The 15801-nt window shown below is 41.0% G+C and overlaps 1 protein-coding gene across 1 annotated transcript in view; it reads right to left on the bottom strand.

Moving 5' to 3' along the window:
* LOC104330914 (putative acyl-CoA dehydrogenase 6) overlaps positions 1-15801 on the bottom strand; it is a 93653-nt gene that overhangs the window by 67814 nt on the left and 10038 nt on the right. Inside the window, exon 2 of the mRNA XM_075419327.1 lies at positions 9004-9124. Coding sequence (XP_075275442.1) covers positions 9004-9124 — 121 coding nt within the window. The remainder of the gene's footprint in view (positions 1-9003; positions 9125-15801) is intronic.

Genomic DNA, 15801 nt, shown 5'->3' on the forward strand with positions numbered 1-15801 from the left:
CTCCGACCAGTTTAATAGACTTTAGAAATATTTCTGAATAAAAGCATATTTTCCACTTCCTGCTTCACTTGGTAGACAGTATCACGCAGCCTCTGATGTGAGTATCAGTATTATATGAGGGTAAGCAACGAAGTCAAAGTAGGCCTAAAAGCAGTATAAACATGAGCCCTATGTCACATAATTAGATATGCTTAACTTCCAGGTTTGTTGTGAAATGGTGATAACTACTCCACCATATAGCATGATTAAAAACACTGCAGTCTCAGTTCTCTGCATCTTTTATTTCAAAATTTGCTTGTTCCAGACCATCAAATGAGAAAGCCACAAATGGCCAGCTCTAACCCTATCCAAGTATTAAGCCGCAAGAAGCTAAATTCCTTATATTTTTTATCACCATGTAGCATACGAAGTTTTTATGTGCTGTATGCATTACTTCGCCCTTAAGCTAGTTGCCTGTCACACACAGATTCACAAATACTGGGTCCATGCCTTTGTCTGTCCTCCTTTCTGGGATAAATGCTGAAAAGGATTAGCGCTACCCCCAGGAGTCCAGTTTACAGCAGGGGAAGCCCTACAGTTGTGTTGCAAGGGTAACGACAAGATTCGCAAAGGTGGCTGCGATGCTACCCATCCGCCAGAAAGGGAGAAAGATATTGCCAAGACCTGGTTTTCAGTTGTATGAAAAGGCACTTCACTGGTACGGTGACCTCTGAACTTCCTCATAGATGCTGAAGTTACTAAAGGTTTATGCAAGATCTCCGGGGATTAGATTATTATGATTTTGCATGAACTGGGCCACTAGGGATTAGAAACATTACATCAGAACAGGAAAACTAAACACATTTCTTGTCTTTTTCTTTCCTCATTTCTTCTCATTCAGCTACACATGTTCTGGTTTGCACAGGCTGGACACCAGCTTCTTGTCTCTCAACCAGCATCCTGAACAGGCCAAAGTCTGCCCTCCAAAACTCCATGGCAGTGATTTCGCTGACCTGCCTCTTTACTTCACCAAGAATCAAGAAATCTATCATTTCATGGTTGCTAAGCCCAAGACAGCCTCCGACCACCACATCCCCCACCAGCCCTTCTCTGTTTGTAAACAGTAGGTCAAGCAAGGTACCTCCCCTGGTAGGCTCACTTACCAGCTGCATCAGGAAGTTATCTTCCACACCTCAAATTAGGACAGGGGAGGTTTAGATTGGATATTAGGAAACATTTCTTTACTGAAAGAGTGGTCAGGCATTGGAACAGGCTGCCCAGGGAAACGGAGGAGTCACCATCCCTGGAGGTGTAGAAAAAACATATAGATATGGCACTTCACGACATAGTTTAGCAGGCATGGTGGTGCTGGGTTGATGGTTGGACTTGATGATCTTAGAGGTATTTTCCAACCTTAATCATTCTATGATCTTGCTCAAATGTTGCGGATAGAAACACTTACCTAGGAACAACACAGTCTTACTGCAATCTTGTTCATCCTCTTGTCAAGCCAGATGTCATTCGAAGTTTATGATTTGCTTATTGACCTGTGGGATCTGCAAGCGTTGACAAGTCAGCAGCCCTTCAGAGATTTTCCATGTCAACCTCAGAATGACTGCTTCACAATATTTTTCCCCATTTCAGCCCCAGGAAAGAAATCAGTCTTCACTCCTGGCAGTTAATAATCCAAAAGTGAGTGGGTAAAAGCAAATTAAGCCTACGTTTCACAAAGATAATTTTCCCACGCACGCCACACTTGGTGTACTGACATGTCTCAAAGTGTAAAAGGTGCATTTATACCATTCAGAAAGCTTTCCGATTATACCATCTGGGTATATGACAGATGTCAAGAATCTAGCATCAAACTTTTGAGACTGGGAAAAGACAGCTATGTATAAATTAGAGAGAATTATAATACCAAAGTTATTTTAGTATAATCTCATTCATTAGCCCATGCTTTGTCAAGAGACAGTTTTACCGTTCAGTCCACAGAAGGAAAGGATAAACTCAACTCCTCTAATGCAAACTCCCAAACAGTTTGTCTTACTTGATAATATCTCAGCCCCTCTATTCTTTTCAGGTGTTATAATATTTCATATTTCTTTAATCTATTTAGCTGCTCTCTTTTGTGTGCACTCTTTTCCTATTCACAACTGCAAAATTAAGAACACCAGATTTTTAGCAGATTTGTCTCGTCAAAACTCCCCAAACTCAACAGTTTTCTACAAAACTGATAGAAATTCAAACCAAGGTTATATACAGAGACCTTCAGAAGAAAAACAAAACCACAAACAAACACCCCACACAAGGATAAAACAAAGAAGTCACAAAAGTTAACTGAAGTATTCAACTCAATCTAACAGTGTTTAGTGCACAGTTTCTGAAACATGTCAACCTCCAAATTAATGATCATGAGATACTATTAAGATTCTTGATTGCTTCTTCCAGTGTTTTATCACGATGTTATGTAGCGAAATACCATCTGGCTTTCGGTCCAGCTCAGTGCGAACTAGCCAGTTTAGTTCTCTCCCACAGGTTAGATCTGGCTCCTGATTCAGCACCTGGACCTCAAAGCAGTATGCAGGTCCCCTTCTCACTTTTTTGTTGAAGCAAGTAAACTATCATCATTGCAACTTCAGCATTAGGGAGAAGAGAAAACCGTAGCTAGTGATGAGATTCATCTGTCTTGAAGCTTGAGGCATTAGTACATAAGAAAAGACGGAACCAGTTAGGTAGTAGATAAGACCACAGTTTGGATTCTGGAAACTGAGGTTCTCAGTCTGACACTCCATTTCAGTGTGACTTTCCAACAACGTCACAGCTGTACTTTTACTTTTCCCCCAGCTTTTTCATCTGTGTTTCTGGACTGCATTATCCTAAAGACACATACGTGGTATGTGAATCCCTACAGTTTTGTGCAACCTTGAAACCTCATTAACAAGACTCATACAAAGCACTCAAGTTGCTGCATGCTTAACCTAAAGTCAAGTACAAGAGACAAGGACGGACTCTCTTGCACCATCCGGAGCACAACCCCGCACGTTGTGCGGAACGGGGACAGAGCAGTGACAGCTGCTTGTAACTGTACCTCATCTACAAATGGAGACTAAGTGCTTGTAGTCAGCTTCAAGACACCATGTGGATCTGCCAGTTTGTGCAAAGCCTGTGACATGAAGAGGCGAATTCAGCATGGCAGGTACGCTGTGAGATAGCCATGCATCAGGAGCTCAAGCACTTCATTGCACATACATAGCTGAGCATTGGTTCCCTGTCAGATGCTTCTAACTTCTTTCAGGAAAGAGGCATTTTTTATTTCTTTCTCAATACCATTTTGACAAAACCTGTAACCACCAGTGTTACACATGCCAGACTTCAGAAATTTCTAGTCTGCCCCTAAGATATCGGTATACACATACCTGAACTGGATGAGTTACTGCTGCGTCCTGCATTACAAGTCACAAGTGTGAGGATTTCCCTTAGCTCAAGTACAAAAGCAGAACCCCAGGAACTAATCTGATCCCTCTGTCAACAACACACTTAAAGGAAGATTACCTCTTCCATAAAGACTCTCTGTCCTTCAGTAAGTCTGCTCTCTGCTAGGTGTTTCTACAAAGCTGCTGTTGGTCGCTGAGCAAGCTATTCCCAGGGGTACTGCTGCACTTCCTAACCAGCCACAAAGAATGCAGCACTCACGTTTCCAAGTCACGTGCAGAGTCAAGAAAAGCCAAAGATGAACTCAAGCACTAGTTTCCTTGGTCTGATCAGAAATATCTGATGATCTGTGAAATGCAGCAATTGAACTGTCTCCCCCTTGCCATTTTCAATTGCACTTCATCCTGCACTTGCAAGAAGCTAGGCAGGACTTGAATTGTCAGCATTTCACAAGAGGGAGGGAAAAAAAAAGTCTCGCCCACAAAAAACTTGTATGTACATGCATAATCCTGTCTTCCTGAGATTTCAGCCCAACCCACCAAATTAAGGTCAGATAAGCACCTTAAATTTCTTATCTGATCAAGGTCTCCAAACCACTGCCACCCATCACTAACTTTGTCATCAATTTGGTTCAAATAAAACAGTCACTGATTTCGGTCTATTGTTTTTTACAGGCTTAGCAAAATTGTTTCTTGATTGCTAACCAGGTATATCTCAAAGCTGGTAAATGTTTCAGAGTGCTGATTTACCAGTTCATTGGTATCTGAAAAAATGGCACAAGGGCTTCTCTCTCAAACTTCTAGGGCACAACTATTACTAATTAACTACTATTGCACTCCTTTCTAAGTGAGAAAGAGATCAAGCAATTAGTTCAGCTGGCTATGCTTGAATCTACTAAACCAAGCACAAGCATTGCAGCTGGTTCACTCCTGCCATATAGAAATTGTTTTGGACAAATGAATTCTCTTCTGACAAATATATCCCTTTTAGCTTATATCCACAGACACACCTAAAAAAGTTTGGTTTTATTACTCCCTTAGAGGCCATAAGAACACTGTTTCACCTGAAAGACTAAGTCCTTTTCTAGTGACAGAATTCACTGCTCCTTCCAGATCCTTATTTTGCTCATTCCATGTAATAGTAAGGCTCAGTATTACAGAAAGGGAAAAAGAAAAAAAGAAAGAGAAAGAACCACACACCCCCTTTCCAAGTGACTCTCCACTACCAAACTCTCATAACGTCTCATCTTACCAGAGAAATCTATACTTGTGAAGAAAACAACAAAAGTAATGTTACAGGATGGTCTAGATCTATATTCCCACATTCAGCACAGACACTTGCAATAAACAGGCTTTCTCAAGGAAAGGTATTGCATCATTTTCCAACTGCAGTGCAATCCATCATTTGAAACGTTTGTTTTGTTTCATCAGACGCTTATCTGTCTCATGTGACAAGAACGTACTGCTTATTACTTTCTCCAGTCCTGTACCCAGCATATATCCCAGCAGCAGGGGAAGGAGACCATGTAAAACTATGCTTTCCCATCCATGTGCAAGTCTTACCACATAGTTTCCTGATTTTCCTGATACATTTAGGAACATGTATCTTCAAGTGCATTCCTAAGTGTTTGACAGGAGTAAATGAAGGCTACTATTTGGACACACTGTCATAGCTATTTGTACATGCAAATGCATTCTGCTAAATATTCCTACAGTACTGCCAGTGAAAACACTAGTGAAATACCCAGAGTGGGCATCATTGCCACTCATGTCTCACATGCAGGACAGCAGATACTGTCCTCTCGCAAACCCTTCTCTCTCCTTCTATTTGCTTTTCCCGAGCCTTTACAGGATTCCTGTACTTATGCATCAGCTGATAAAAACAACTTTTAATCATCTGCATCGGCATACGCAGGCACATAACAGTACGTTTTGAGTTTGTGTCTGGCACACGTTCTAAAATTTAGCAACAGCCAAGGCTTTGATTCGTAAACCATAAAATCACTAACGAGTGCATAGATCTTTTCAGCTTTTACTCCAATACCTTGTCTAATTTGCACATAAAACACTCCAAAGAATACGTCTTGCCTCTTCCCTTAGCAAAACAGACAATGGCCAACTACCAAGGCTGTTTAAAATGTTTTTGCTGCCTACCCTAATATTTTTTGCCCTTTTGCCCTTTGGGACTGTCAGTACCTCAATAGCCCAGAAACTTTACAATTTGAGGAGAAACACACAGTAAACACAAATGAAGAATAATAAGTATACAGAGATGTTGAGTTTTATTTCCCCTCCAACAAAATACTTCAGGCTGAATTGAGTGATTCTGTAAAACACGTTTTGTATAAAGCAAAAAGATACTTTTCATCCATAAATATTGTTCACTTTTTCAGTATGTATTTTACTAATAGGAAGAATTTGTTAATAGAATAACACACACTTTTTCCCCAAGGAAAAACAGCATATGCGTTACTTTTGAGTTGTGTAAAGAATACCAGAGCAGAGAAACAGCTCAAAGACAAGAATATTTCTCTGGCAGAGGACTGACCAGACAGTGTAGTAAGTTAAATCCATGGATCATCTTAAAGATTCTCCAATTATGGGTGCATGGCTTGGCCTTGCTCACAGTGTTCACGTGACCACTCCATCTAACATCCTGAACTACTGTACTACAGCCAATACTCACTACAAGCATAAACAACTATGAAAAAATATACAGGAAAAACCTCAACAAGTTTGTAGCCCACAACTGCATATGGTGGGAATTGATGGAACATTTGCAATAAAAATAGTGCCCCAAATCAGTCCTCCACACAGAGAAAGTTTCCAATGATAAGGGACACATGTAGGGCTCGTTCTTTTAAAAACCTGAGTCCCGTTAAGCAGCTCATTGTTCATAAAGGGAATGGTGTTTACACAGGAAAAAGTCCAGTTTCAACAAATCTGAGATCTAACAGATGTTTCCTTCTATCTAAGCAAAACAAGTTTGTGACCCATTTCTGCCCAATCAGAAAGCTTCAAAATTAATTCTACAGGAAAAAAACTGTACTCAACAGCATGACCTTGGAAAACAAATTCAGAAAAAAGTGTATTTCCAATTGCAGTTGCTGCTGAAGTGAATTCATTTGAAGAATTTAGTCTTCTTTAAAGAGAATGCTTTCTGATCTGGGTTTGAAGGGATATAACATGATAATTATAATTTTGGTTTGTGCTGGAAAGAGAAAGTAGGGCAGTTCTTATTCACACGGCTCTGTGTCGCAATTGTTCTCCGCAAATCACTTTAACCTCTCTTCTCCAGACCGCCCCCAGCATCCCTCCAAAACTCCTGGCTGCTCTCAGCTTCCTTAAACCTCTTCAGATCTCTCTTCCTCTGCACACAGCAGTTAAGTCACAGAAGTGGCTGAGCAGAGTATAAAAGGTATATCTCTTAAATATTTTTTTTTAATTATTACTACTGCCGGTACACACTAAACACAATCACAGCAAGCACAAGCACTTTGTAGAAGGATGAAGAATTTCAGGCTTTTCCAAAGTCTGTGCTGTTGAGACTGCACTGTTACACACCTGACTGTTTCACTTACCATCATGAGAAAGTTTCGGAACTTTGAGGATGTGCCTGGTGGTACTATACTGTTACAGAGCAAAGCTGGATCTAGGGACATTCCGTTGCACAACCAACTGCTGTCAAGGCAGCACCTTCCAGGGTGTTGGTGCACCTTCATTAGCCAACAATACCTTGCTCCAGAAAATGAACTGAGACAGACTATGTGCTGCTGAGAATTTTATCAATTTTTTATAGCTTTTATGAAATGTAGGTTCAGAGGCCCAACAACTTAGTTTAACAGCTAGATACAAGTGTCAAAACCAAGGCTAAAATATTCTTCATCATGAGTATAACAAGTGTAGTCAGTGCATGCAGTCTTCTGTGTCCATCTTTGCCTCCGCAAGTCCCTTCTTCACTAGATTTCACTCCCGTTATTTCTTGTCCTAGATATTTTGTGACATTATACAAGGTTCCCACCTCTACAACGTTCTCTGCACAGCATGCTCAGCACTGAGGTTCCTTCCCCAGCCAAGGCCTCTGCATGTCCCAAGATGGACATAACAATAAGATGAGGCTGTAGTCTGGCAGCAATGCAACGCACCAGTATTACAACCAACATGAATATTAGCAGTGTGAAGGAGACCCCACTGTGACAGATTTCAAATCTATCTATCAAGCAATTATAGCAGAAGGTAGAGGTGGTTTTCTCCGTCCCCCAGTAATCCTATTTGTCCTTTAAACAGATTTTAACTATAATCTCAAACTGTCAGCAGTTTTGTAACAAAACACCAGCTCAGACGTAATTGGATTTGTCAGACAATCACAGCTAAACAGTTCTGCGAGCTCCAACAGCTGAACAGCTAGAGAAAAAAACCATCCACTTTGGAATGTATAAGAACATGAAAGTTGATTTCAAGAGGAAACATTTCCTCTGAAAGTAAGTGGTAAAACAATCTAATTTGTTCCACAGTTTAAACCCTGCCCCTTAGCAACATAACGATTTTGTGTGGCATAGCTAAGGTTGTGTGAGCTGCTCCATAGAGACGATTATCTGCAGTTAACTGCCCAAATGTTGTCACTTCAGGCTGCTCTGAATTCACCATGATTGCCAAAGGTTTGCCTATGCAAACTTGCTTTTGTTTTAAACTTTTTAATGCTGAATAAGAAAATCATAGAATCATAGAATCATAGGTTGGAAAAGACCTCTAAGATCATCAAGTCCAACTGTCACCCCAACACCACCATGCCTGCTAAACCATGTTCTGAAGTGTCACCTCTGCATGTTTTGGAGGAAATTAGGGGAAAACCCCCAAATATTCTGACAGGAACACATAAAAGCAGCATCTGAAAAGAAAACAACTATATATTACATCACATACAAACAAAAAAACCTAGGGGAATATATATTTTAGCTGAAGAGCAGAAATATCTCCTATTCCTGTGGACTTTTTGACTTCTTTCCTCACCAATACATATATGCAGACATGGAACTAGCTCTGTCCTTGCTGTGTATATCATCAGCTTCCTGGGGGCTGGAATAGTGCACATTAAAGACAGTCTAGGATATAGTGGCCTAAAACCCACACAAACCTCATCCTCTGAATGGTGAGACAGAATACATTACAATGATGTAGAGGTTACAGGTTAAGGGAGTATGACAGGCCAAATCTTATAACACTTTCAATGCCTTCAAATTGTGGTTTCTTTAATGCAGACTGAGATTATTCTCTGTGTGTCTGGATCCAGAAGAAAAGTCATTGTATAGATTGTATATTGAAAAAATGAAGTGATGTTCATTTCACTGCCTTCCAAATAACAGACACGCAGGCTTTTAACATTAATATTTAGGAGAATATCAACTTGAGAACTCAGCAACATGATTTTCTGTATTTCTACAGTTGGTAACCAGCACACCTGTGACTGAGGAATACAAGCAAACTTTGCGTTGAATTCTGAACCACGTTTTGATCTGGGGTAAAAGCGATTTGAGATAATGTAATGAGTCTATCACCGTCAACATCAATACTCAGGAGTTATACGCTCTCCTACCTGTTGGCTTATCCACACCAAGGAATCCAGCCTGTCCCAGGGTTTTAAACACTTTGTGTGCTGGGAACTGTCCTTCTTCTTCCCACTTGTCCACAAAGGGATTAATCTCCTTGTCAATGATCTAGATTTGAAAAATAAATTTTAAAAGTCATTAACACAGACATTCCTACAGAAACATCTTTGACTACTTTTGTCTAAAAACTTTAATTTAAAAAGAAAAAAAATGTACAGGGAAAGTTTTGAAAGCACATTAATTTTCTTACTTCCTGTTGGATGTCCTTATTCTCCACAATTATTACAACAGATGTAATGACGCAAATATGAATAATTCTTTTACAATTACAACTACTACAACAAAAAGTCATCAGGGCTGGTTTAAGCCTCTCCAAGACCAATGGAAGTGGCAACACCCCCTCATCATTTGTTGGCTTTCTGGGTATGGTTTCTACAAAGCGACAGGAAGGGAAACCTGGACTGTCCTCAGAGGGACCTTGCTGAAGAAAGTTGATGAGCTGTTCACGGTGACCACACATGGTATGCAAGACAGGCAAGTAGGAGAGACCTCATTTCCCCTCCCTTTGCCTGAAACTTTCTCAAAGAGGTCAGCGTTGTTCAGGACTGGTGTCCAGCCTGCGTTTAGACTTCCCTAGGACCTGACAAAACATCTACTGGAAAAATCTGGTCTTCTTCCAGATTTTATAGCATTTCCAAGTCTAGTCCCTGGGCAACTCTCAGCTGGGCTACAGCTGCACACCTTCCAAAAGTCAATGTCCTAAGCTGCCTGGCTACTGCTCTTGCTCTACTGAGGTTGCTGTCTTCCAGGTGTTGCAAGCAAAACACATCTGGAGTACAGCCACTCTGTCCACTAACACTTTCAGTTTTCAGAGCACAAGGGTTGTACATCCCACCCCACAAAAGTCCTGGATTTCCATGGCCAGGGGAAGGGAGCAAAACCTGCAGTTTTGCAGCTGACCTCAAAGCCCGGCAGTAACTCATGAACTGAGCTGGCTCCACACCACGGTGTTGCTCCGAGCATCCACGCTTCTGCCACCACGTTCTTGCTCCCCGAGCCTACCAACCTGCCATAAGGCAGACAGGGTTTCAACAGCTCTCGGAAGGAGTCAGCAGTATAGCACCCACTCCTGCCTACCTCCACTAGCCAAAATCATGCTGCCAACCGCGCCGTCCGCCTGCATCAGCACGCACAAGGGGGTCCAAATGCAAAACAGAAAAGCCACCCTCCTTCCCCCGAACCAACCCTACCAAAACAAACACCAATTCCCAATAGAAAGTTAATGCTTTTAATCCATGACAACAATTTTGCTGCTACACCATTTTACAAAGAGAGAATTTATAATTTAAAGAACTCAGGACTCACTCCTCTTCATCTTTTCTTCACACTAAATAAACAAGCCCTGTGGTGATAACTATTTCTTGAGCTGGAAATAGACTCCTGTCCCTCCCAAAGTGCTGTGCTCATGAGACCCTGCAGAGCCTTCTTCCAAGCTATGTATTTATTGCACATTCTTTTGAGAATTTCAGCCCATATATGGCTGCTTTCTGCTTCCCAGTTGGCCACAGAAATAAGGATAATTCACTGTTGGTAACAGAAAAATCACTTTTTCACTTCTCTCACCAAATTCTGAGAAACTTCTACTCTGAATGTTCGACTCATTCAGTAATTAGCATCTCTCTTCCTCTCCTATACTGAATAACAAAGGCCTTACAATCAATAGTAACAAAATACTCAGTAGGACACTATCTAGGATAGCCCTTATTTAACTTCTGTATTGCTATATCCTAGATGCTTCGATTCTAGGACACTGACCTCAATGTTGAGTTACAGGTGGTGAAGCACCTCTTTGATTGATTGTAATAACATCTCGTAATGCTCATCTGATAGCATCCAGGGAAATGCCTGAAAGAGGTTACCAAGTCCGTACAGAAAGTTATCCCAGTGTTTTGATGGATCTTGGCAAAAGTATGAAGTGAATGTACTAACAGAGTTTTGTACTTATAGCTGGTAGCAGGCCAAGTGTTTCACAGCCTACATACAAAGCTACCTTTGAAGTTAAACAGAGTCAGAAGAATGACTAAGGCATGAGAGAAGCTTTTTTTACATGATTTCTGCAGATTATAACCTGCTTGCTCATGTGCCTTTGAGTAAAACTCAAATTGTTTAGCAGAGACAAAGTTTAATTACAACCAGGTGAAGTTTGCCATGTAAAGCAAAACAAGATTTCCCTTGCATGACACAACAAAAAAGCAACAAACCACACACAGTGCTTGCCTCTAAGTTCAAGAAAAAAAATTAGTATCACAGTCCAGATACTGATATCCACAGTTTTCTTCCTTAGGCATTGGACCATCCACTTCCAAACTGTATTTTTGCAAAGAAATGAAATATGTCCTGTCAAAAACTTTTACACTTTAGAGACAAATTGTTTGCAAAAATCACACATGCTATTTACAATCATAAGGTGATTTGGCGGAACACTTCCCCTTGTAGTACCACATGCAAACATAAGCCACATTGCTGGAGAACTGCAGCGCTGGTCAACTGGCTGATACTTCAGTACTGATTATTGGATATTATCATCCCTTCATGTAGAAGCGAAGTGAAACAGAGAGAGAGATTTTCAAAGGGTCAAGCCAGCAATGACTGAAGGAACACAAGCAATTACAGAATGTGTGCTTAAAACATTGCTAAAGACAGGTTTATTCCAATGCAGGTCAAACTGCTGCATACCTTAACATTTGATCTGCCCCTTCCCTTGACTTTGGTAACTTCCTCACATCTGTGGCCCCAGAGAAATATTTCACACTTGAATTACTTTAAATCTTGACTAATTAACTTTGAATTATTTTTTTTGAATGCATACAGCTTTTAGAAGCAAACACTAAGAGCTGCAGGCACAAATTATACAGGTACCTCAATCTAAATCACAAGGTATACATGCAGTATTTGGCATACATACAGAAGCGAGCTTTTGGCAGTACATGAGCAGCTGGTCTGCTTACCTTCATATGCTTCATCATGAGAAATGTGGAAATCATGGGCGATAGCATTTAGACTTGCATCACTAGGATACCGACTGTAACAAAACCTAAAACTCCTCTCAGGAGAAATATTTTAACACTGCATACTACAGGTGCTATCTGACAGATATTCCCAGCCACCAAGGAAATCTTTTCACTTGATACAGCTGGCCAAATCTGGATGTAAAGACAACTTAGGAGTCCTATATCTTTCCCATCTGCTGATCAAGTACCAGTAAACCACAACAGAAACTCCGTTATTTTCCTGACAGCGAGGGCACAGTAAGTCTCATGTATGGGACCGGTGTTTTTCTCAGGCTGCTGCATGCGAAGCATGAAGATGCAAACCTGATGGACTCAGCTCTGGAGGCAGCCTTGGTTCAGCCTGCATCCCAGTGAGAGCTCGGGTTCTGCTCCAGGAAGCCTCCGAAAGAACGGCTTCAGGGCTGATATCAGCCATGAATGACTTCAAAGAACATTGTGGAAATTTGCCCAGTCGGAAGCTGATTGAGCCAACAAACTCACTTTGTGTTGAATGACAGTAAGAAAAATAAAAGTGTTTTTATTTAAAATAGTTTTAACAAAGTTTTGTGAAAACAGCACCTGTAGCTTCCTGCCTAGGAACAAGGAAATGTGGTGGCTGGGTTGGGGAAGGGTTAGAGACAGAAATTCAGATTATTTTTGTTACAGATTATTCTGATTTTCTCTAAAACAGTGTTTTGGGGAGGTATTTTTATTGCTCTGTCAGATAGTTGCACATTTTGATTATATGCCACTGGAATTTAGTACACTATTTAAATCAGAAAAGAAACAAAAAATGGACCTTTGGGGATTTTCCTTAACACGATGCTCAGTATTTTTTGATGATATTGTACCAGCACCTACCCAAAAGCATTAGCAACTGCCATTTAATTCTCACTGTATTCTAAAATAAATATGCTATTTCTACAAAAGCAGAAACTGTAATTGAGTTAATTTGGGTACTGAAAATGTGTACAGATCTCCTTTACAGCAATTAAAGATTCCTTTCCATTATCTCACAGCAAGCTTACCTTCTATGTAGCAAACCAAATCAGAAATTAAAGGCCATACCACTTCTAAACACAAAACCACTTATATCCATCCCTTTTAATACTGTACAGTAGTAGTATATTTCAGCACACAATTAGCAAGATGATGAATCTTGAAAAGAGAACAAGAAACTGAATTCTTACAAAATGACAGAAATTTTTACTAAAACTTCCTGTGAGTTATACCTCAGCTGAGACAGACTGACTTACTAGAAGAGCAAGCAAAAATGTATGAGAAAAAGGTATTTTCTATGAAGATTAAATAGATTTAGTGGTGCCACATAACTGTACCATATTATGTTATGAGAAGCATTTTCTCCCTTTAAATGAAGTTACAGTAATTGCACTTAGCTCTATTAATATAATAACAAAAGATGACACAATTAATGGGATCTTTAATGTAACAAAAAAAAAGCAAATAAATAAGCAACAAACCATTAATGACAGTTCTTCAGCGGTTATATCTAGACATTGGCATAACACTGACTTGAAAGGAAGGACGTAACAGACCAGAGTGCCCTTTGCCCTCAACACCAGCAATAACGAAAGAAAACAATTAACAGCCCAAAAAACAACATTCCTCCTTGTAATTTTATTCCCGAGGGTGTGGCCAAACCTGGCTGTGGGTGCAAGGCAGACAAGAGCCCTCCGGCCACTGCACCACAGCCTGCACAGGTCCTCTCAGCTGCTCCTCAGGGTGACCTTGTACATCCAACCAGCAGCTGTTCATTTCCCACATACTGCTCTCCATTTGGGTCCCCCCAAGGCAGGCATCCCAAGCACAACAGAATGAGTTTTCCACCATATATTCCCTGTTTCGCCTCACTCCTGGGTTTGGAGGCCACGGCCCTCTTCAACTCCCCCACAACTCCTCCAAAGCCCCAAATCAAGTTTGGTGGCCAATCCTTTCCCAGTAATGTTCTTCAGAAAGGTAGGGAAATGGCGCAGGGAAAGAGACTGGGATGTGGAAATGCATTCAGGACAGAACCGGGGCGATTCCAGGCAGGTGAGAGAAGGAGGTCAGCTCCTCATAGCTGCTATCTGCTAGAGAGGCTGTGGGGAGAATGACACTGCTGCCATGGCACCTCACTGATAAGGATGTCTTACCAGCACATGGTGGGCAAAGCAGGCCCCTCCAGCACTGGCAGGATGGCAGCTGCTCCTGTGCTTCCAGTCCCCAGGACACGTGCTAGGAGATCCTGACCATGGCAGCAGCCATGAGCTGCCCAAGCACCTGGACCATGCAGCCCGGTGGTGACAAACTCGGACATGTAGCAGTCAGTACCCCAGTGGAAGAGGCAATCATTCAGTCTCCAACGACATCATGTGCAGAAGGAGAGACAGTAGGTGGCTTCGAAGACCACAACAGATTAAAAATAATCCCAAGGCACAGAGATTATTTAACCACACAGCCGGCAGAAAACATTCCCTGCAGTGTTAACCTTGCCTGTTCATACAAAGCTATTTAGTGCACTTTCTTCTGGAAACCAAAATCCAGTATTACCAGCTTGCCTGAGGCCTGAAGTGATCTAGAGAGCAAAGTTGCAACCTACTGCTTCCTCTTTCAGGATGCATCACCACCACAGGGTGAAGATTTCCAGGAAGTTTTGCAGGACTGTTTTCCGGGAATGGGTTTTTTTAATACTTCTTGAAACAAGGGGGATAGCTCTCGCTCCTTCTCCTATAAAAACATACATGCTCTTGTTGGTTAGGACTCACCTAGGAGATCTGTGTAAAAAGTGACTCATCACTATGCAAGGGGTCCTGTCAAGGTAGCAAATATCCTAGATGCTGCCAAAACAGGTCTCCCCTTTGCATGAGGAAGGCAAGTCTCCCTCTTGCCCACAACATTGAAAATTTGGTATTCGGATACAGTCTGTGCCTCTTACTCTGCATTCACACTTGACTACCCAGCCATATGTACAACACAACACCCAGGGAAATGACTGTCTACAAGAGTTGTCACTGAAGAATTTGCCCTGTGTGAGTACTGGATTTGGGACTGGGCCTCAATGATGATATGGAAACTTCTGTATTCTGACCTGTCATCAGACTGTTGCTGGGAGCAAGCCAAGAAAACATTTTCCACATGGATACAGGGTTGAACTGAAAAGGTTCAATTTAAGTTAAGACATCCATTTAACGGCCCTGTGAAAAACATCTGGCAGGAAAAAAAAAAGTCCTAAAAGCAGAATATCCGGATAATTAAAACACAGAACAAAAATAAAGTAATTTTGACTTAAACTTTTTAAAGCAGTAGGAGTCATTTCACAACCCACAAACCAACGAGTTATCTTCTTGTAATTTAGATGGCACATCCTTGTAAAGTCTCAATATATTCAAGTCATCACCAAAATACTAAATAATAATGCGAGTGCAGCACACAATATGGATGAAACCGCAGGAAAAAACCCACAGCATTTAAGCATCCATCTAACTTAGAACTTTACAGCTAGTAGCAATGAATCTAGAGAGTGTGGTTTAAATTTTCACATAAAGGCCTGAAATAAAACAGCTTTGATTTCTTTCCGTATTTTTCTACAACTACTGGAAACATTTGTTCCAAACATTTTGTTACTCCACTTAGAATTTTCAATCGTGTTTCTCCTCTGTGAAAACCTAAAATGAATGAAGAATTACCACACCTATCCATGTCTTTTTTTATGAGCCCTTACTGCATTTGAAGGCA

This window comes from Opisthocomus hoazin, chromosome 4 (assembly GCF_030867145.1).
Source record: "Opisthocomus hoazin isolate bOpiHoa1 chromosome 4, bOpiHoa1.hap1, whole genome shotgun sequence".
In the NCBI taxonomy this organism is placed as follows: Eukaryota; Metazoa; Chordata; class Aves; order Opisthocomiformes; family Opisthocomidae; genus Opisthocomus; species Opisthocomus hoazin.